General features: G+C 55.2%; 1 protein-coding gene and 1 long non-coding RNA gene across 4 annotated transcripts in view; one reads left to right on the top strand and one right to left on the bottom strand.

The window, feature by feature from the left end:
- Positions 1-4,570: 4,570 nt before the first annotated feature.
- Positions 4,571-8,906, bottom strand: LOC123581574. The gene is made up of 3 exons (XR_006703835.1): positions 8,090-8,906; positions 4,873-5,059; positions 4,571-4,681 (listed from the first exon to the last, which is right to left on the bottom strand). It is a non-coding gene; the product is annotated as an uncharacterized LOC123581574 (long non-coding RNA).
- Positions 7,765-22,848, top strand: part of LPIN1 (lipin 1) — a 130,632-nt gene continuing 115,548 nt past the window's right edge. The window contains exon 1 of one of the 3 annotated variants that reach the window (XM_045447687.1): positions 7,765-7,891. In XM_045447687.1, coding sequence (XP_045303643.1) covers positions 7,814-7,891 — 78 coding nt within the window. In that variant the 5' untranslated portion in view covers positions 7,765-7,813. The remainder of the gene's footprint in view (positions 7,892-22,848) is intronic. The other 2 variants (XM_045447690.1, XM_045447693.1) reach the window with 2 other exon arrangements.

The raw sequence follows: 22,848 nt of genomic DNA, 5'->3' as shown, positions 1-22,848 counted from the left end.
ACCCAGGTCTCCTGATGTTTCTGTCTTTGCTAAAATTGTTATGGCTCAGTGACAGTTTTATCTTTCCAGTTACATAATCATGTGGTCACATTGTGGGCTGAAGCTTCAACAGATGGATTTGGGCGGGGGGATGCAATTCAGTCTACAGCAAGGATTCTGTACATATGAGTTTTAGACAGCTTTTCTTTGAGCAAAAAATCTGTATTAATTTTTAATTCTTCCCTGGGTGTTGTGTAGTTCGATAAGGCCCGTAGGATCTGGAAAAGGCCAGTTCCTGCTCCCCTTTGGAGGAATTCTCCCAAGTACTCAGGCTCCCAAGGTCTGGGCTGGAATAGTGGAGAGGACAAGGCGTTTGGGATCAGGAGTCATTGATATGAGTCTCAGCCCTGCCACTCACTAGCTGTATGTCTCAGGCAAGCCATCAGTCTCGTGCTCCTTTGTGTGAGAGCACCGAGGAGCCAGGAGTCTTCAGGACTGGAGTCCGCACGCTTTCACTTGTGAGCGTTAAACCTTTAACTCTTACGTGGTAGGAAAGCTCAAAGACAAAAGAGGCAGCTTCTGGTTTTTCGCTTGTGCGCTGGTGGGAGTGAGTCCGTTTCCCGGGAAGGGGTGTCAAAGATGTGAAGGAGGTATTGTTGCCTTTTTAGGACAGTCCTAGGTAAGCATCCTCTGTCATGTAGAAACAGGAGACTTCCCTCGGTGTCTTCTAGGGATGAGACTCTCCCTAGGCCAGGTCAGAGGTGGACTGCAAAATGCATTTAATGTGGAAGTGAGGAAGAATCAGCCCCGGTGACCCACCCCGTGGGTTCCCCCTGTGGCCAGTATAGAGGGCTTGCAATTTCTGTCTTCACTGGGGTCTCTGCTTGTAAATCTCATTCGTTGATTCCCCTAACCTGAAACTGTTTTCAGAGAGTATATCTATGTATGGATGCTCTGGGCCTAGAACTTGCTTCCTTCATACCCACTTGAACCTGATTTTTGCCTCCGAATAAAAACAAAACGCCCCTTGTGTTAGGACTGGTTTCAGTCTGTTGGAAGACTGATCCCTGATACGCTCCACCGTTTACGTTGGAATCAAAATCTTGGCTCTCGTGTTTAACCACAGACCAGGCTCGATCACTCCACCGCGAATCATGCAGCAAATAACTCAGAACCACTCAGTGTTAGAGGGTGCCGCCAGGCGTGTGGAATGGAAGTTGTGGACCTTGCGGAAAAGCAGCAGTTCTGAGCCCAGGGATGCCGAGATGGAGAGATACGGTTTGGGGCCGTCTGGTCAATCATGTAAAGTAGGAACAAGTCTTCCTGGCCCTTTGCTTGCTTCGGGCGCCCAGGTTCCTGAACTTCTTGCCCGTTACATACAAGACACCCTCAAAAGGGCTTCTGCTATGGACTGCTTTGTGCACGGCCCCCCTTCTGCCAATTCGTATGCTGCAGCCCTAAGCCCTCATGTGGCTATATTAGGAGTAAGGAGGTAATTAGGGTTGAATGAGGTCAGAAGGGTGGAGCCCTGATCCCACAGGACTAGCGTCCTTCTACAGGGAGGCAGCAGAGAGCTCCTCTCTCTGCCATCTGAGGACATGGTGAGAAGGAAACTGTCTGCCAGCCAGGAAGAGAGTTCGCAGCAGGGGCGAGACCGGCTGGCACCTTGATCTTGGACTTCCAGCCTCCAGAACTGTGAGACACTGAATTTCTATTGCTTAAGCCCCCCCCCCCCCGTTTTTGGTACTTTGTTGTGCTAACACAGCTTCCAATCTTTATGCAGCTTTTGATCCCAACGCCAACCAGTGACCTGGAGAGATGATTGGCTACTTGAACCTTGAAAACAAAGAGTTAATGCCTTTGAGTCAGGATTGAGTCATGGTAGGATTTTCTGACTCAGGGAAACAGAGTTTACCTTCACGGCAACAGAGTACACACACACATGAGTGTGTGTGTGTGTGTGTGTGTGTGTGTGTGTGTGACAGAGAGAGACAGGGACAGAGGGACAGGTAGGCAGGTGTGTGTGCACGCACGTATATGCGCACACACACACACACACACACACACACACACACACCCCAGATCTTCCTCTCAGACCCGCCTTTCTATATCTGTTATTCATTCTTCTCTGCTCTGAGCTCTCCAGCCTCCACTTGGTTCCAGCCAGTGGTGGACAATGAGAAAGTGGGAGGAGAGAGTTGAAGGTATTTGTTCCTCTCCCTTCCTCCCTGCTGGATTGCCACGCACTGGCTGACACCCTTGGCACCCTCAACCAAAGGTCCTGAAGGGGGACCTCTTCCAGCTACCTAGTGCACTCGTCTTCCGTGTCTGCTGTAACAAATGACAGGCAACGTAGCGGCTTCAGGCGATGCAGATTCATTACCTTCCGCTGCACTAGAGCAGAAGTCCGGTACAGGTGTGGCAGGGCTAACATCAAGGTGCTGGCAGGGTACGTGCCTTCTGGAAGCCCTAGTGGGGACCCTGTGTCCTTGCCTTCCAGGTTCTGCAGGCTGTCAGCGTCGTTCAGTTGTGGTCTCCTTTTCAAGGTCAGCAAAGTCGTGCCACATCTCTCCCATGTTGTCCTTTCTGCCTATCTTCTGCCCCCGCTTCTTCTTTTAAAGACCCTGTGATTATATCGGGCCCACCTGGATGCACACAGCAAGGACAGAGACTGCGGGGACAGGCAGGGGCGTCAGGCATGCTCCAAGCTCTGCAGTGGCAAAGCAGGAGAAGCCCGGGGCAACTATTCAGGTGGTTGTTTGGAGATAATCCGGAACAGCCTCCCCATTTTAAGCCCAGCCAACCAGCAACCCTGACTGCACCGCAGCCCTCATTTCCCCTTGCCGTGTGATGTGGCAGAAGGTGTAATGTGACCTCCAGGATGTAACATAGTTACAGGTTCCGGGGATTAGGATGTGGACACCTGTGGGGGCTGATGCCCTGCCTCCTGCAGCTGGGCTCAGGCTGCTGTCCCCTCTCCTTTTCCCCCAGCCCAGGCTGGCCTTGGCCCCTCCTCTGGCCGGTGCTGGTCTCATCACCACCCCCTGTGGGTCTTCTGCAACTCTGCCCATATCCTGTTCGCAGTCTCTTTAATAGGCCTCTTTAAGGTCCCAGCTCGAGTGTCCAGTCTGTTTTCTACTGGGACCTTGATGGATCTAGTGTATGCACATGATAAAGGGCTGTTACCCAAAATACACAGAGAACTCTTTAAACTCAACTATAACAAAAGCAACAACTCGATTAAAAAATGGGCCGGCTGGGGCGCCTAAGTGGCTCAGTCGGTTAAGCGTCTGAGTGCGGCTCAGGTCATGATCTTGAGGTCCATGAGTTCGAGCCCCGCGTTGGGCTCTGTGCTGACAGCTCAGGGCCTGGAGCCTGCTTCAGAATCTGTGTCTCCCTCTCTCTCTGCCCCACCCCTGCTGCACTCTGTGTGTGTGTGTGTGTGTGTGTGTGTGTCTCAAAACTAAATAAATATTAAAAAAAAGGGGGGGGGCCAGGGCGCCTGGGTGACTCAGTCGGTTGAGCATCAGACTCTCGGTTTCGTCTCAGGTCATGATCTCACCATTTGTGGGATTGAGCCCCGCGCCCGGCTCTGCGCTGCCTGCTTGAGGTTCTCTGTCTCCCTCTCTCTCTGCTCCTCCCCTACTCGCACACGCTGTTTCCCTCTGTCTCTCAAAAGAAATAGACATTAAAAAAAAAAATGGGCCAACGATCTTCGCAGACATGACAGATAAGCACATGGAAAGATGCTCCACGTCGTACGTCACCGGGAGATGCCAATGGAAATAACCACGAGGGATCACTCCACACCTATCAGAAGGACGCGAACCCAGAGCGCCGACAACGCCCGACGCTGGCGGGGACGCGGAGTAGCAGGAGCTCTGGCTCACGGCTGGTGGGCGTGCGGAATGCTGCCGCCACTTTGGAAAACAGTTAAGCGGTTTCTTGAGAAACTGAACATACCCTTCCCGTGCCATCCAGAAATCGTGCTCCCTGGTCTTCCCCCAGAGGAGTTGGAAGCTTAGGCCCGCGCAGAAACCTTGTGTGCACACAGACACAGCTTGTAGCGGCTTTATTCACCATTGCCAAAACCCGGAAGCACCGTGGATCTTCTTCCGCAGGTGAATGGATGAACCCGTGGCCCAGCCAAACTGTGGACGGTCAGCCAGCACTGAAAGGAAAGGAGCTATGGGGCCAGGAGGAGACAGGGAGGGCAGGAGGGATGAATCGGTGGGGCACAGAGGATTTTTAGGGCAGTGACACGCTCCGAGTGACGCCAAAAAGGTAGATCCAGGGGCGCCTGGGTGGCGCAGTCGGTTAAGCGTCCGACTTCAGCCAGGTCACGATCTCGCGGTCCGGGAGTTCGAGCCCCGCGTCAGGCTCTGGGCTGATGGCTCAGAGCCTGGAGCCTGTTTCCGATTCTGTGTCTCCCTCTCTCTCTGCCCCTCCCCCGTTCATGCTCTGTCTCTCTCTGTCCCAAAAATAAATAAACGTTGAAAAAAAAAATTAAAAAAAAAAAAAAAAAAAAAAAAGGTAGATCCATAGCTGTCTCCATTTGTCGAAACCGCAGACCGCACCACACCGTAGGGCGCCTTGATGGAAAGCGCGGGCTCTGGGGGATAATGATGGGTCGGCGTGGGCTCATCCGTTGTCACAAATGCACTAATATGGTGCCAGGGCGACGACAGTGGGGAAGGTGTGCCTGTGTGGGAACAGAGTATTTGAGAACGCTCTGTACTTTCAGATCAATTTGGCAGGTGAACCCAAACCGCTCTAGAGAAAGTAAGTTTCTTAATGAAACACTCCCCCCTCCCCCCCCCCCCCCCCCCCCCCCCCCCCCCCCGCCATGTGACTTTTTTCCCCGTGCTGTGTCCTTCCCACTGGGTGAAGTACTTTTGGAGCTACAGGTGAGTCAGGCCTGTCCAGAGGGGTCCCCGCAGTCGTTGGGGTGATGGGACGGACTCACAGGTGAGGCACCTCCCTGGCACCCTCTACATGTTGGATCAGGAGGACTCTCCCCACCTCTTCCTGGCCACGTGAGCCCCTCCGAGCCTGTTTCCTCTTCTGGGAAAAAGCAAACCTTGATCATGAGGGATGGTATGTGTAAGGAGACAGTAGGCACAGGGAAGGGGCTCACAAATGTCAGTTTCAACCTCATCCTTCCCCCCAAAGGCCAAAGGATGGGAGAATCATTATGGGGTGGACAGGTCAGGGGAGGTTCCATGGAGGAAGGAGGTCTGGCGTGGGCCTAGAAAGGGGCCACATTTGAAAAGGAACAGAGGAGAGGAAAGGCACTCCGGGAAGAGGTGACAGCATGAGCTAAGGGAAAATGGGAATGGGAGAATCCACGGTGTTCTTGGGGGGGTTAACAGGTGCCTGGCAGCCTGGGGGAAAGGGGACAGCCTGTGGATTCTTCACAGCTGGGGAAATTCAGCTTGGTCCTGGCCACGGCCCCTGAGGGGGCCCTGATGGGGTCTCAGGAGCTGTAGGGTAGGAAATGTTGGACAGTCTGCAGCTGACAGGAGCCCAAAATACGCACAGGCTCAGTTTCTCCATCTGTCAAATGGGCCTACTAATGCCAACCTCAAAGTTACTGTAAGGAGTAATAGTTGCTACTTCTGTTTGAGAGTCTAACACATGCCAGGCCTTGTGTGGAGCCGCACAAGGCCCCAGGTGTCCCCACAACAACCCAATGAGGGAGAGACTGCATCCCGGTGTTTCCCAGATAAGGAAACAAAGGCTCCTGTGAGGCTGCGTGAATCACCTTGAGGCAGAATCGCTTCTAAGGGGAGGGTCAGACCCAGAGCCCAGGTGGGTGTGATTCGGGGGGGCGGGGCTTCCGGCTTCCGCTTCCGGGAGCTCTGTCGGCGGCGCTCACATCGGTGCTTCTAGAACTACCAGCCCAACCGGTGCTGGCCCTCGGCGGCGAGACACGTGTCAGCCGGACCTCCCGCCGCCAACACGGGGCACTGCCCGCGGGGGCGTGAAATGGCCCGGGCTCGGAGCTCCGAGGACCCCGGCCTGGCTCCTTCCTCCCGGAGGGTCCCCAGGGCTGCGCCCTCTCAATCGATGCAGCGACACCGGTCTGCCGTGTTCACGGCACCTTCTGCCTGTGCCGTCCTGGACCTCTATCAGATTTCCGGCTAAGTGCTAAACACGACCAGGTATAATTACTCACAATCTTATCACTCGTTGGTCATGAGGCTCTTAAAATATCTTGACAGGATGAATTAAAAATAGTAAGGGTGGTGGTGAGCCAGCTCATGGAAGTGTCTTAATGCGTTATTCCTGCCCCCTTATAGTTAGTGGCATTCAGGGCATTCAGACGGCGGGAGGTGGGGGGTGGCACTAGGCTCTGGGGCTGCCCAGTGGCCCCTCCCTGGCCCTCTCCACGCCTCTCCAGGGCGAGCAGGGCCAGGGGCACGTGTGTGGCCAGAATGGTGGTGATCTGGACGCAGGAGGCCGGGGGGCCGAGTCCCTCCCTGCCCCTCCCCTGGGGAAGCCACTGCCCCCAGAGCCCGTAAATAGAGGCGCAGTGACGCCCCTTGCATTAGCTAGGACACACCTGTCCTGTGTTCTAAACCGGGCCACTCTCCACCTACCGGCCCAGGTGGGCTCTTGGTCGGGGTCCTGTCTGGAGGGAAGGAGAAGGCTGCGAAGGGCGAAACCAGAGAAGCCTTGGCCGGGGAGGAGTTGCAGAAATGGAGCTGAAAGAGGTCAGGGGGTGGTTGGCCTTAGCGTCACGGTCACCGGTCACCCGTTGCGGGGACACGAGGATGACCAGGGCATGGAGGGCGGGGGGGGGGGAGTCCTCCGTGGTAAGAGTTGAGTTGGGGATCCTGACTTGTCGCTCTTCTAAAGCCCTTCCTTGGCCCTGCTGCGCCCCCAGGGGGCCACCCCTTCTCTCTGGGTGGGATCTCGAGGTCCCTGTCAGACCAGGTCAGAGCCCCCGCACCCGCTCCTGCGGGGCGCGCCCTCTGCCCCCAGCCCTGCCCTCCCTCCCTCCCTGCTGCAGTTTCCTCTAAACCCGGGGCTCGTGTGAGCCCAGCCCATGGCCAGGGACCCAGGGCTCCTGGTAGGATCAGAACTACAGTTCCAGCACCGATTTGCAGTCAGCCTGGCCCTGCTTTTTGCCACTTCCTGCTTTGTGACCCAAGGCCGTTCCTGAAGCTCCTATCTTGTGTCCGTGACCCTATAGGGTGGCTGTGCACAACGTACATCAGAGTGCGGCCGGAGTGCTTAGCTTCCTGGTGCGGGGGGAGTGTTCGAAACCAGCCAGCTGTCATGATGCCTGCTGCTACTGCGCGTGATAGAGGGGACAGTGGTGGCCTCTGGGGGAGGGGCCCCGGAACCCAGCCTTCCCGACTCCCCCAAGTGTGCTGAGGCCTGGAGGAATAGGGAGAAAGATCCCCCCCCTCCCCCGCTGCTCCCTGCACGCTGGTTGTGAGGTGGTCTCTCCAACACCTGCTGGGGAATGGATACAGCGTGGCCAGTGGCCGCCAGCAGGGGTCATGGGTCCCACCAGGCTATTCCCCGGGAGCTCACACAAACTGGCGAGCCCTGGGACTCTGCATCCTTCAGGGAACAGGCCATATCTCCAGCTGTTTGTTAGCCAGGCCCCAGGTGGGAGAGGATTTGCAATTCAACACCCTGCTCTTTTCCTGAGCCTTGTGACTTGGCCGGGCTCCTGGCTGTAAAGGGAAGCCGCCTGCTCTGGGCTACATGTCCCCACCCCCCACTGCCTCCCAGCTCCCGAGAGGGTGAAATCAGCCGCGTTGGGACACTGCTCTCCGGTGCTGGGCGAGGAGGTGGCCGGCATCCCGCGGGCTGGGCCATGGAGGAGCAGGACCGTGGTGGGTCCACCTGGGAGCCCCCACAGGACAAGAGCCCCCCGGATTCGCCTTGGTCATGGGTAAGGGTATGGGCCAGGGCACGGCCATTTGTGCACCGTGCCCCCGACTGGGAGTGCTGGCGGGGCACGGGATGGTCTGTGCCCCGAGGGGCTCACTTAGGTTGGGGACATTTCTCCAAGCGAATGATGGGGCCAGCTGCTCCCCAGGGGCTCCCGCGACACGGAGATTGAGTTTATAGAAGAGTTTTTAGAACTTACCCAAGAATTAAAGGCTTTTTTCTTTGCCGTGGGTGGAAAATGAGCAGCGATTGCTGTGATCCTGGAGACATGGACGCAGGGCGTTTTGAGGGCTTCCTGCTCGCCGGGCAGGGTTGCTGGGAACTTGTGTTGACTTTCACGTTTGTGTGCGGGCGGGTGTTGACGTGGCAGGCCCAGTGCAGTCATTGAACCACCGTGTCCCCGGGGCTGTGATGGATGTGCTGTGGGCCTCCACTGGCCTCCAAAGCCAGGGGCGGTAACTTCCTGCCCTTTTGGGGCTCCACCTAGATGCTAGGGCTTTGGTTCAAAGTAGTTATTTTCCGTGAAAGCCACAAAGCGGGAGAAGAGGGGTCTCAGATAACCCCAAGTAGAAGTGAGCACTGAGCGTGTGGCCTGGGTTAGAATTCATGATTTGCTGTCTCTTCCAGAGGCCGGGGGTTTGGCTGCAGGGAGGGTAATGCGTTAACCAGCCACCCCGAATGGCATCTGGGACACCCAGGACGCTCTGCTTCTTGTCCTCAGCTGCAGAAGGCTGGGGCTGGTCTGGAAGTTTCTGTAGGCCTTGGACGCAGAGAGAGCCCGGGGCTGTCCGCTTCCTAGGAAATAGAGCGAGAGGTGTGGCACGCACGAGGCTGCTGGCTCCCTGAAGCACCTGTCACCTGTCACTCCAGTCACCTGCATCCTCAAGCTGTCCCCTTCCCTTCCGGGGCAGCAGGCCCTGCTGGGAGCTCAGGCTGGAACGCGGTGGGGGCGCTGGACCAAGAAAGGGGGCCTGGGTTCTGCCCCCACCCCTGCCCCCTTTTGTGGCTGGCCCCCTGGGCGGACATTTTCCATCCAACCGTGGACAGGTGCTTGCGGAGGAGTTACCCGAGGCTGCCCCGTGACCCTCTCTCAACAGGCAGGCTGGGGACAGGAATGGGGCCTCCCCCAAGGAGTGTCGTGAAGACCTCAGGCACCCACAGTCGGATGGAGTAGACTGGTTTTGTGGGTGGTTGGGGATTCCGATGGCCGCGTCTTGTTTCCGTTCCTGGACTGTCTCTCTCACACAGAGCAGCCCTGTTCTGACTGAGAAGTGCACCTCCCTCTTCTGTGCTTCCCATGATGCTCTCCCATCTCCACTCTGGGGACCCACAGCCTCTACCACCCTGGGTCGCAGGTCTTTTTTTGTTTTTTCTTATTTTTTTTGACGTTTATTTATTTTTGAGAGAGAGACAGAGCATGAGCAGGGGAGGGGCAGAGAGAGAGGGAGACCCAGAATCCGAAGCAGGCTCCAGGCTCTGAGCTGTCAGCACAGAGCCCGACGTGGGGCTCGAACCCACGAACCGTGAGATCATGACCCGAGCTGACGTCGGACGCTCAACCGACTGAGCCACCCAGGCGCCCCAGGTCATGGGACTTCTAATTGTGGGCATCTCTTTTGTACAGCCCGTGCACACACTGTTATTTCCATTTGACAGGCAAGGAACCTGAGGCCGTGAAGTTGGGGCCTGTCCCCAGTAGCTCAGGGGCTGGCGGGAGGAGGGGACAGGAAGCTGGTGTCCTGGGGCCAGCACAGCCCCTGTTCTCGTGTCCTGGGCATCCTGTAGCCACTGTGATCGAGGACGCTCTGACAATATCCGTTCTCCGCTTATATGTTTTGGTTGTTAGTTATTTTTCCTTTTTTATTTTGAGAGAGAAAGAGGGGGGAGGGGCAGAGAGAGAAGGAGAGAGAGAACAATGGGTGGACGCTCAACCACCTGAGCCACAAAGGTGCCCCTCGTTATTTTCTCCCGATTACAAAAGCACGCTCATGATAGAAGATCCAGAATATACAGCGGGGCGTATGTAAGATCGCGAGATGCTGGTCAGCCACCGCTCAAGGAGCCTGAAGGCTCATTCTCATTTCGCTGAAGGCTCATTCTAATTAAGTCACCGAAAGGATTCCGAAGCCACCTCTAGTCCCCTTTCATTCCGTAACTTTCCGAGCCCCCTCCCTGCCCTGAGTGCTTGATTCCAAAGGCCGAGGCAGTGTGGCACCTGCAGCGTGACTTTCTGCCCTGGGGGGCGGGGGGCGGGGAGGCCTCCCCGCAAGAGAGTGAAAGGCCGGTGGGGGGTGGGGCGTGTGGCTACTGGACCCTGGAGCCTCTGCCCTGCCTCGGGCAGGGCGTCCTCCCCCAGGTCTCAAGGGGCCCAGACGTTTGGGCTTGGTGCAGGTTTGTGCCCGCGTCTGGAGGAACCTGGCCTGTTGGGCTGAGGGTGGTTGTAGCAACGGGATACCAGGAACCTGGGCGGCTCCAGTGGGAAGGCTGGCCTCCTGCTGCTGCTGGCGAGGCTGAGGCCCGGACCAGCCCACGAGGGCAGAGGAAGGCCAGGTCCAGAGTCAGGCTTCAGCAAAGCAGGGCTGGAGCGCAAAGCAGGGAATTGAGGCAGACACTCAGGTGGACCGACTGCACGCAGGAAGGGGTGAGCAGGAGGCCGTAAGACGGGCCAGGCCAGAGCTGCAGCTGGAGTCCGGGCCAGGCTGGCGGCTTCTGGAAGGGTGCGAGCGGCTCAGCCGCTGTGGGGCGCTTTCATTCCTGGGGCTGGGAGAGGGCAGCTGGCAGCGCTGTGAGCCCTTGGAGGCACCTGTTAACTTGGCCCCATCCGCCTGTGGCATTGGCCGTCAGCATTGCCACAGACCGTGGACTCGACCTCCAGGCCCTGAGTCTATGCAGAGCCCTGCGGGGCGCCGAGGGAAGGGTGAGACCTGGTCCCTGCCCACAGGAGGTCAAGGCAGAATGTGAGCGGGTGGGCCTGCTCCCTGCCAGCCGCCAGGTTCACGGGAGCACAGAGCAGGAGGAATTCCCGCCGGCAGGGCCAGGGAAGGCGTCTCAGAAGCTGGCACCCGAGCCAAGCCTGGGAGGAGGGTAGGATTTCAATAAACACTCAGCGGGGCGGAGCCTTCTAGACTGAGGGCTCAGCATGAAAGCAGGCTGGGTTTTGACAGGACAGGGCGTTCTCCTCAAGCTAAGTCTGCAGAGTTTGTTTCTCCGGCCATTTGGGACTTGATTACTCCTTAGCGGGCAGTTCATGGCCTTGCTGTTCACATTGGTCGGGCGCCCAGCCTGTGAAAGGAAGCAAGCCGTGGCCAAATATGTGGGACCCAGCGTGAAACCAGCATAGGGGGCATGTGCGGGAGCCACAGGGCCAGGGCTCAAGCCCCAGTTTTGCCACTTTACCAGTTCTGATTTCCTGGAGCCTTAGTTTTCTCCTCTGTATAATGGGGCCTGTGATACCTCACAACATAATACGGGTGTTTGGTGAATGGAGCTGTTATGCGTAATGACACTAAACCTGAAGACAAGAGAGCCCGTAGTTACAGCTTGGGCCGCAGACGTCACGGTGAAGACATCGCATCATCTGGACTTGGCTCATTGGTCTTAGTAAGCAATGTGAGGAGGAGACTCACAAATCCGGACCTTGTGTCTCCTAATGTGGAGGAGAATTCGGAGTGTGGTCTCCATCCAGGTGTTTTAGCTTGGTATTCAAGGCTTCTCAGGAGCTGGCCGGCTCCTCCTGTGGGGGTCCTGGACCCACCCCATCCCTCCCTCGGGTGGAGCGTAGGGGAGTTCGGAGTGCCCCCTGGAGGCGGTACTCTGCCATTACAAGCAGCAAAACCACCCACCTGCCCGTAAGACGACCACGGCCCCCGTGACTTTCACTAGTGACAAGAAGTTAGGATGAACGTGGTAACTCAGTGGTGCGCCAACAAAGTCAGCGATCCCTGGGCCCGATCTGGATTCATCACCGTTGCCTTTTCTTGTGATTTCACCCCTTGCAGCACCCTGCTGTCATAATACACTCTGCGTCTTGCAGAGACAGGCACGGTCCCCTCTAATAGAACGATCACCTTACCCAGCACATACCAGTAAGGCCGTGCCTGTGCCTGGCTCTGGAGCCGTCTCCTAACCCACAGCTTGCTCCCAAAGGTTTTTTCTCACCGTCCCTTAGGGGTCTCGGTCGCCTGCACCACCCCTCTGGTCAGGGCTGGAGCTGGGTGGGGGCTCCGTGTGGTGGCGACGTGTTTCGTGCAGAGATTAGGATCTTGACTGCACGTTAGCGGTTACGGTTACGGGAGCAGATGATGCGGACTCCCTCTTAGGGTTCAAAGCCTACCTCTCGAGCTTGCTGGCTGGTGATCGACCTTTCTTAGCCTCGTTTCTCATCCGCAAAATGGCTTTTGGGAGACCAAACGGGTTAAAAGCCGTGAAGCACTTGGTATGCGTGTAATCGGTGTCAGCACTTACCAAATCCAACACGGGCCTGTCTTCTGGAGCCTTGGAGCAGATTTCCGTTTCTTCCATTAAGCCTTGCAGTGGGGCTTTGGCACAGCGCGATCTCTCTCCCTGAGCGTTATGCTCACACGAGGAGAGCGAGATATTTACTCCCAGACACCCACCCGGGAAGCGACACAGTCGGGGGAACAGCAGCTCTGGGCTTTCTAGTTGAGACCTTTCTGGGAATTACCCTCTGGAGTGAAAAAAGCAAGAAGAATCGTCATGCACGCTTGAAATTATTATTTTTCTTTTTTCCCTCTTTGTTTTGCCAACAGTATATGTAACTAAATGCACTTAAGAGTATGTATATTATGAGGACCTCACTCTGCCAGCAAGAGTTGTTTTTTTGTTTGTTTGGTTAGTTGGTCCCCCCCCCCCCCCCCGTAGATGCACTTTTGAGAAGCAATATACTGAAGTGCCCAAGAGCCATAGTCTCAGAGTTTAGAAACCCGGGGATGCAGACCTAGCATTCCAAATGACTAGGTGCGTGACCTTGGGCAAGGTCACTTTGCTGAGAGACTCAGTTTCCCTGCCTGGTACCGTGAGGCTCAAATGAGTTATGTGAGTCGCAGCACTTTGCAAATGGGGGAGCTCCTACTAACGTAGTTTATGCCCCAGGGGTTTGCCGTGCATGCTCTGGGCCCCCTGGGAGCCAGAGAAGAGACAGTCTCAAATGTAAAGGACAGGCAGGCAGCTGAGAACCACGCGATGTAATGTACATTGTGTAATGGGAATCAGGTCTAATTTTGTGTTCTGATGTATTTTTTTAAATGTTTATTTATTTATTTTGAGAGAGAGACAGAGACAGAGACAGAGCGCAAGTGGGGGAGGGGCAGAGAGAGAAAGTCCCAAGCAGGCTCTGCGCCGTCAGCACAGAGCCTGACGCGGGGCTCGAACTCAGGAACCACGAGATGATGATCTGAGCCGAAATCAAGTGTTTGGACGCTTGACTGAGCCACGTAGGCACCCCTGTGTTCTGATGTTTTTAAACGTGAAGTGATGGGACAGAAGGGGCCGGATACGCACGCTTCAAACAGGGAGGTCAGGACACAGAGGACTCGACTTGTCACCTCCAGTGCCGGGAGCCAGGAGCCACAACAACCTTGTGGTTGTGGCAGGTGGGCCTGGAGCTGAGCCTGGGTGTGTGTGTGTGTGGGGGGGGGGGGGGTGGTGGTGGGATTGGGGGCCGGGAAGACAGAAGGAGGGAAAACAAGAGGTCTGGGCTGGTTTCGATTTGGGGAACCACAGGTGCACCCGTCCGGCTCAGCAGAGGAAGGAAGACGGGCAGGGCCGCCCTCCAGGTGTGCCCACGGCCTGCCCCCGTCCCCCGCCGCCCTTTCCACCTGACGGGGCTGCCCTCAGCCTCCTTGCTCAGCCCTGAGCCCCCACCCAGCAGGTAAGTGGGGTGAGGTTTGCGCCGTCTCCGGATTTTGCACTCGGTGGCCGCGTGGAGGAGGTATGCACGCGCCGACAAGCTCGGTGGGGACTGTACAGTTTGCGAGCCACAGGCTGGTGTCACGCTGGCTCTCGCTGACCTGAGCGGTGGCCCTGGATCCCAGCCGGCTTCTTAAGCTGGAACGGACCCCCCCCCTCCCCCTTTCTCGGGAGCCAAGAATGCTTGTGGCGTGAGCAGGCGCGTCTGCTGGAGCAAGGCCAGTCGGGGCACGGACCATCTTGTCTTTTTGTTCGAGTAAGAGCCCCTGGGACGCAGAGCCGGGAGGCTGGAGAGATGCAAAGGGAGAAAAGGGAGCGGGACAATCGCGCCGTTGTGACTGGTTTCTGGGAACGGTTATTATTTATCGCGAGAGAACGCAGCTCCCATCTTGGGGACGTTAAAGTATCTTTCCTTTATGAAACGATTTTAATAGCAGAGGCCCTTTCCTGCCTTCTGAAGCTAAGAAGTTGCCGGCTCCTTTGTCAGTTACCCCCATGCTCCCCCCTCCCCCCTCAAAAGTAGTAAAAGATGATTGTGTTTTTATTCCTTTGTGCATTCTGGTAACAAATACTCCTTAGGTTTCTGCTATGTGGCCAGTGGCCTTCTAGGTGCTGGACATAGAGCAGTGAGTGAACCCCCAAACATCCCTGCCCCCCCGGAGCTTACACTCCAGGTGGAGGAGAAAGGAATGAGCAAATGGAAAGGTAAAACAGATACCAGATGGAGAGGGGGTTACGGGGAGGGGGGGATACAAGCAGGGGGAGGGTGACGAGATGGGAGAACGATGTGGCTTTCGTGGGGAGGGCAGGGCGGGGCTCCCAGAGAAGGTGACATTTGAGCAAAGCCTGGAGGCCGGTGAGGAAGTGAGGGGGCGCGCAGTAGGTGTCCAGGCCCTGGCTGAAGCTTCTGGGCTGGTTTAAGCAACTGCGAGGAGGCCGGAGCGAGAGAACAGGAGGGGAGGAGGGGCTGATGTCGGAGGGCAAGGCAGGGGTGGGGGTGCTGAGCATCGTAAGGGCCAGCGACAGAAGTCGTGGGGGACTTGGGGTATGCGCTGCCCTGCACTGTGCCGACTGTGGGGACGAGTCTCCGGGCCCTCGGCTGACGGGACGAGAGCAGTGGGACCAGGGCAGGGGCTGTTGCCATGATCCCAGTGGGCGCAGGGGAGGGTGGGAGGCATGTGGAGTGGAAGCCGGGAGGGTCCAGGCTAGAAATGTAACCTTGGCCTCTGAAATACAGAGTGTAGGAACCCCAGACCTGCTGCAGCCCCTTGGTTTGCAGATGGGGAGACTGAGCCCCGCAGAGGGCCATTGGCCTGTTTTCTGAGACTCAAGTCCCAGTGTCCTGGCCTTCCCATGCGGGAAACGTACCTACGTTCAGATACCACTTTGAACTTCGCTTTGCCCTTGTATTCGGAAGACACTTGGCCTTCTTCTGTCTTTCTAGAAGTTTCCCTCTGTTTCCTTCTCTTTCATCCCCACGGCGTTCTCCCTGTGCCTCTGCTTAGGCAACCCCGTTTCTTCTTGCACCGTTTACACTCAGCTAATAGAGAACCTGGCGGGGGTGGGGGGGGCGTCACCACCGCCAGTGGCCTCCTGACCCTTCAAGGCCTTGTCCTCGTGCCGTTGTGCCTTGACACCGCGGCTGAGAGTGACGCCTCCAGTCTCAACCATCGCCCCCCATTCGGAGCGTGGCACCCGCCAGCTGTCGCTGTAGTTATTCCAAGACTGGTCCCGAGCACACGGCAAGTGCTTGGGGTTTGTCGAGGGAAGGCGAATGGACGGCCTGACAAGGTGAGACCCAAGTCCTCGTCCTTGGGCGTTGAGCTTTGGCCTGGTCTGGGCTTCACTTCCGGGCGGAGACGCCCCTCCTTATCCCGTTTTAGCACTTACCCTGTGATCGTCCGCAGCCACCGGGCTGCCCTCTGGGGACACGCTGCGCACTGCAGGTGGGGTGCACTTGGAGAGAGAGGAAGCAGAGCTCAGGAGCATTCTGGAGACGGCTCTGCAGTTAGGTCCGCGGGCGGGATGGGAGACAAAGACCAGAACGTTAGGACAGATGGACCCTGGGATAGGGGAAGGCTGGTATGAAAGGTTGGTGCCAGAATGTCTGGCCAGGCTGAGTTAGTCCCGGATGCCCGAGGCTGGTGGATATTGGCCGCTGGACAGGGGTGATGTGGTGTGTTTTGTGAGTGAGCTGGTCTCACTTAAAGGCACAGGACTGGCGTGGGTGGTTAGGGCCCAGGCGCTGGGAACAGAGCATATGCCCCCCCCCCCCAGAAAGATCAGACCATCCTGTTCAGGTGACCCCACTGGGGTCAGATGCTGTCCTTCCGTTGCCGAGGCCCCACTGGGGTCAGATGCTGTCCTTCCGTTGCCGTCTCTTCTGTCCGAGGCCCCATAAACACATTCCTCACAGGGTGTGTGGCTGGAAGGTGTATCTATGGGGCCGAACCGATAAGGGTCCTGTTCCAGAAGGCCCCGTTACGTGCCTTTCCCCTCTCGCCCTGGCGGCCAGGGGGGCCGAGTTTTGTTGGGTGCCCAACCACAGGATTACCCCCAGTCTAGATTTCAGGAATAATTCTCTCCGCTGTCTCCAGTCATTCTAAATTCTGCTCTGCCTCACCGCTTTTGATCTGGTTTTAAACAGTACTGCCATTTGATTTCTTTTCTTTGTAAGCTGCTTGGGATCCTTTTTGGGTTTGATAAAGAAGAAGAACAGACGAGCAGTCAGTAACCAAAAGTTCAGAATAAAAATGACCTAAGGTCTTTTTTATTCAGGCAGGATTGACAAGAAGGCAGCGTGTTACTGCGCGTTTGTGGGACGTGGCTGCTGATGCTCCCGGTCGGGGGCTGTGGCCAGGGCCCAGGAGGGGCAGGGGGATGTGACGTCTCCTCCAGCAGGGCCAGCAGGGTGGGAGAGGAAGGGCTTACCCATGAACCTCTGAAGAGTTTATTGTTACTAGGAAGGAGACAGAGGACAATCGTGTTGAGTAGGAGGGGAACACGGAGAACTTGAACGTGAACGGTCCGGAGGTCTGGCTTCTGGGCTCACGGTGTGGCTCGGGGCAGACCTGCCATGACTTTGGAGCAATGACACCTTGCCCGCCTCCCCCTCCCCCACGGGGCTGTCTGCAGATTACACGAGACTCTGCGTGTGCAACCCCAAGCGTGGGGCGCCCACCCTCAGGTCACCTAGCTGACGGTCACTCATGGGGGAGGTTGCATTTATCAGGTACTTTCGGGAATCGAGGGTGCCACGGGGGGGGGGGTTGCTGCATAGAATTCTTCAGTCTGGGGTCTGTACGGAGCCCCAGCTGAAGGGCAGATGGAGGCTGAAATCCAGCCTACACTCCGCTCAGCAAACCTGCTGGGCTGGGGACTGAGGCCAGGCCGGGGCCGTCGAGAGGAAGGGCACCTTCGTGACATCTGTTCATCCAGAGGGGTCCCCCCGTGTGAGGCTGCAAAGATGTCGAGCTTAGGGCCCTCCCGTCCCAAGGCCCCTGTCCTTCCCCCACACCAGCCGCCTCCCGCTCAGCCCCACCCTCTCTCTCCCTCCTCGGCCACACCACACCGGCCACACCAGGGCTTTGTGCCCCGGTTCGAATACCCTTGGAGGGGGGGGCAAGTTCCCGTCAGCTGGCTCTCTTGACCACTCTGGGATCACAGGTCACAATTCTTTTTATTGTTTTAATTTTTTTTAACGTTTTATTTATTTTTGAGAGAGTGCAAGCAGGGGAAGGGCAGAGAGAAGGGGGTCAGAGGATCTGAAGCAGGCTCTGAGCTGACAGCACAGAACCCGACGCGAGGCTTGAACTCACGAACCGTGAGATCACGACCTGAGCTGAAGTTAGATGCTTAACGGACTGAGCCTCCCAGGCGCCCCGGCCGGAATTCTTTCTGGAGCAACACGGAGTAACGGTGTCCAGGCTTCAGAGTGGTGGACCGAGTCTTGCTGTATGGCGGAGGCTGAGAGGGACCCTATTTCCTTCCAGCCCTGCTGCTTCCCCGTTTATCCCGTAAACGTGCAGCCCTTTGTAAAGAGCATTGAATGGCTGTCATTTGGTGGCCCAGAAAGACCCCCTAGAGGGCGCTGCCACATCGGGGACGGGGGACAGGGCACTCTGGCAAGGATCATGTCCCCTCTGCCTCATGCGAGTGGGGGGGAGGGTGGCAAATGAAAAATGGGTTCATACATAAAACATTTTCTACCAACAGTATGAGAGTCCTGTTGACATTCTTGAGTGAATTCTCTTTAAGGACAAGGCGATTTGAACTTCAGTCATTCAGAGTAAAGGCAAAGGGGCCTTGGCTAGTTGGTGTCTTCCCCTGATTTGACCTAAGCAGAAATTGAGTTTATTAATAGCCGTTTGATAGACACCTCACAATTAATGGTGAAACAAGATGGGATCAGGTTTCTGATTTTTCTCCAATTGGAAATGCCCAATGGGTGAGAGGTCACCAGTTGGAAAAGAAGGAACAGTGAGTCTTACATGCTGAACACAAGCAGCTGCCTGATATAATAGCATTTTGCAAGCATATGAGTTATTCTCAGTTTATGGATAATTTATTTATTGTTAAAGAACTATTGTTTCTTTTAAAAAAATTTTTATTTCTTTTTGAGAGAGAGAAAGAGAGTGAGAGCAGGAGAGGAACAGAGAGAGGGAGACACAGAATCCGAAGCAGGCTCCAGGCTCTGAGCTGTCAGCACAGAGCCCGACGCGGGGCTCGAACTCACGGACTGTGAGATCATGACCTGAGACAAAGTCGGACCCTTAAGTGACTGAGCCACCCAGGTGTCCCAGTTTATGGATAAATTGAGTGCTTTCACAGTGATAAGTGTCCAGGTGTATTATTATTGTTTCCTGAGTGCTTTTTATATGTGAGGAGCCTGGGAGACATTTTCCCTTTTGTCTTATCAGTCCTTATAACAACCCTGTCAGCGGATTATTAGCCTCAGGTTACACACAGAGGAGCTTAGAGAGGTTATACCCAGCAGAGCAACGGAAATTCCAGCGCGGGCCTCCTGCTGAAAAGACCCTGCTCTCTCCACTGGAAAGCCCGCCTTCCTGGTTTTCTCAGGACAGCTCTCATAGGAGTGGACTCTGAGTGTGACGGGAACCAGTTCTCCCAGCCTGCGTGCCTCGGCTTAGCCCTGATGCTGGGCTGGAGATTGGTTCTCCGGCAGGGACCATCTCATTGGAATGCTGGTCATTTTCCAATGAATCCCAGCGCTCGACGCCTCTTAGGTGTGACAGTAGGTGGGGTAGGGACCAGGCTGGAGAGACACTGTTCTCCGTGGGTCCCGCCCTTGGAGCCTTTCTGGTGAAGGAAGAGCCTTGAATGTTGGACCTGAAGAGGCCTTGCTGGCTGGTCACCTGATCTAACCTCACCCGCAAAGCTGGCCTCATGGGGGTCTTGAAGTTGCTCTCGGTCCTAGACCTCAGAATCACAGAGTTTCCAAATCGTCAGAATCAGAATCAGAAATCAGAACCCAGGGGTTGGGCCCGGGCATCTCTGTTTTTCTTAGAGGCTCTGTTGGTGATCGCACTGAGGGCTGAGGCACAATTATTTTATCTTTTACTTTTTGGCTGAGGCACGGTTCTCATCACACCGGGCTTGCAAGGGTTCACCAAATGGCCCCATCACCCCTTTGCCCTTATTCGTGATTTCACGACGCTCCCTCCCAGCTCTTTGTCCAGAGAGCGCCTACTTTTCTTTCAAGGCCCGAGGCCCTCTTCTGCCCTTGGAGGCCAAGTGAATTCCACCCGCATCTGGTGCCCGTCGTGACTTGTGTCTATGAGTCTAGGTGCTTGCTTAGACTTTATTGATCGGTTCCGCAGTGTTTCTTTTTCCCTACTGGAGGACGAACTTCTTAAGAACAGAAAGCGGGCCACACAGATCTCTGGTTTCCTAGCCCCTAATGGGGTCTGGGTTCAAGAAGAGGCTCAGTAAAGGGAAGTGAGAGGTTGATCACTGTCAGCCCGTGATCCTAGCTGGATCCTCTGATACCTTCATTTTAATCTCAATGGCTGTACTTTTCACATCCAAGACTTCGAACTGGTCCTCGCTACTGACTTTTGTGTCATTTTCATATCCACCTGTTTCATAATTCTTCTTTTTAACGCAAGTTATTCCTCAATCTGTATCTTTAAGCCTCTTGTTTATTTTTTTTTAATGTCTATTCATTTTTTTTTTTTTTTTAATTTTTTTTTTTTTTCAACGTTTATTTATTTTTGGGACAGAGAGAGACAGAGCATGAACGGGGGAGGGGCAGAGAGAGAGGGAGACACAGAATCGGAAACAGGCTCCAGGCTCTGAGGCATCAGCCCAGAGCCCGACGCGGGGCTTGAACTCACGGACCGCGAGATCGTGACCTGGCTGAAGTCGGACGCTTAACCGACTGCGCCACCCAGGCGCCCCTAATGTCTATTCATTTTTGAGAGAGAGAAAGAGTGTGAGTGGGGAAGGGGCAGAGAGAGAGGGAGACACAGAATCCGAAGCAGGCTCCAGGCTCTGAGCTGTCAGCACAGGGCCTGACGCGCGGCTTGAACCCATGAACCTTGAGATCGTTATCTGAGCCGAAGTCGGACGCTTAACCGGCTGAGCCACCCAGACACCCCAAGCCTCTTACTTATTTAAGGTCATTGTCAGGCTGTTCAGTGAAATGACTTTGGTGTCAATCCATATCCCTAATGGTTTTTGGTTTGTTTTTGTATTTTTGGCTGTCTTTCCTAGCCTTGTATTTCTTCCTAAGTTTAGAAGTTTTGCCTTCAGGCTCATTTTGAATGACTACGTTTTCACATTTGCTGTTGGTTTTTTCCCTCAAACCCGCCTGCCTCCCCAGTTTGTTCTCCAGCATCAGGGCTGGGTGGTTCGAGAGACACATCCTCAGTCTGGCACCCTGAACTCACCCTCGACTAGCTTTCTCCCGGGCCCCCGTGGCACAATTCAGAGCCAGGCCTCATCAGAGCCCCTTAGAGCTCCCTTTCTTGTGGTGACGCGGGGGAAATTTTACACAGATGCTGAGCCAGACAGCCTCTCGGTTAGGTCCTGTTTGACAAGTTGGGCATCACCCTCCCCCTGTCCTCTACAGCCCTGGCCCTAAGCAGTAGGGCTGCAGAAATTGTCAAGTCTCTTTTGCCAACAGCGGGAACCCCTTCCCGGGACAGGCCTCAGCGTGGAGCCTGGCTCCTGTGCCCCATCTCACGTGACCCTTTGCAGGTCCTGGCCACACCCTCTGCTTCAGGACCAGAGTCTTGTACACCTGCTTTACATTTGTAATCCGTCTGTGACTCATGAAACCCCTTTTTTGAGCTTCTCTATGTCATTTTGCTTTTATTCTTTTATATACTTGGCTTTGGATCAGAGGGGGTCATCCAGAGCACAAATTCACTGCACTGTCTTTGACTGTAAGTCACAGACATGCTTTCTGACTGTTGTCAACCCAACACTGATAAAATGCTTAAGAAGGAAAGAGGAAGAATAGAGCCAGTGGCCTGCCATTCGAGGCCTCCATCCAAGCAGATTTTCACATTCCTTAGGAATGTTAGTGTTAGTAACTGTTCTCATTGTAATATTACCAAGATATCCAACCTATTCCTTTAGAACGTCATGAAAGATTTTAACAAATGCCTTGTTGAAACCTTTACATGTCCTTGTGTGTGTGTGTGGTCGGCGGAGGGGGGGCATGGCCTCATCTGTGAAATGGGCTGCTGGGAGGGCAATGCCAGCATTGAATGAATTCCTACTCCCTGGGAGCTTTGAAGCCTTCCTGACTTCTGCCTCTAGAGATTCTGACTCATCGACGTCCGGTGGGGCGTGGGAACAGTGTTAATGAGCTCCCCAGTGGATTCTGAGCAGCAAACAGGCTTAGATCCTGGGTCCTAATGTTTGTAAAGTGCTCAGCCGAGAGTGCTTGGAGCACGGCAGATGCTTCCCCTCCTCCCCCATTCCCACCTGTCCTTCCCCGGAGGCACACGGCGTTCAGGTGTGGCCCACTTTGTGTCCCGGAGGAAAACCACAGGACAGGCATTTAAACTGCCCTCCTCCAGGGCTGCCTGGGTGGCTCCCTTGGTTAAGCACCCGACTCTCAATTTCAGCTCAGGTCTCGATCAAGTCCTGTGTCGAGCTCTGCACTGACGATGCAGAGCCTGCTTGGGATTCTTTTTCTCTCTCCCCTTCTCTCTCTGCCCTTCCCCCCCGCCCCCCCTCCCCCCGAACATGCTCTTTCCCTCTCAAAAATAAACTTTAAATTGCCCTCTCCTCCAGATATCTTCCTTTGATAAAAAGAGGGAAAAGGGCAATGCTTAACTCAAAGTCTTTGTTTCAATTCCGCCGCCTCTGATTTGGTCTATACTCTGTACCCTTTGTTAAGCCCCATGATACATAGATAAATAGGATTCTGGCTCCGCTCTTGAGATCTTGGGATTGTATTGCAGCCTGCGAAATTTAAGGCACTGAGTCTGCCTAAGGTGGGCGAGAAGTCTTATTTTGAGTCGGGGGCCAGTCTTCGTTAATACACTTCAGATCAACCCCCAGAGGCTTTCTCAGGACTTGTGTTCCCTTGGATAAAGGAGACGTTCAGGTGGTTGTGACAGTCCAGATGGACACAGTAGGTGGAGCTAGAGAGCCAGAGAAACAGAGAATGCAGAGAGCCTGTCCGGGGGTCTCAGGAAGATCAGGCGGGGGCAGTCATCTTCTAGAAGGGCTGTGCGCCAGAATCCCTGAGCAGTTTTGTTTTTTTTTTTTTTAAGACTACAAAATTCCATATCCCGTCCCTATGGAATAAAGTTGCTGGCATTGAGCTTTGGGCGTGTTTAACGCATTGCCCATCTGACTCTGATGTGTATTCAGGTTTGGGAGGCACTGATCTAGAGATTCTAGAATAATCTAAATGTGATCCAGGCTCTCTGCTGAATGATCTGGTCAGCAGGCTGGGCTGGTTTGAATCTACAGCCCCGTGCTATTCAAAGTGTAATCTTCAGACCAGCATCCGCATCCGCATCAGCATCACCGGGGAGCTGATCAGAA

The sequence above is a fragment of the Leopardus geoffroyi genome, chromosome A3 (assembly GCF_018350155.1).
Source record: "Leopardus geoffroyi isolate Oge1 chromosome A3, O.geoffroyi_Oge1_pat1.0, whole genome shotgun sequence".
NCBI lineage: Eukaryota > Metazoa > Chordata > Mammalia > Carnivora > Felidae > Leopardus > Leopardus geoffroyi.
This window is presented reverse-complemented; position numbering and strand designations above follow the sequence as displayed.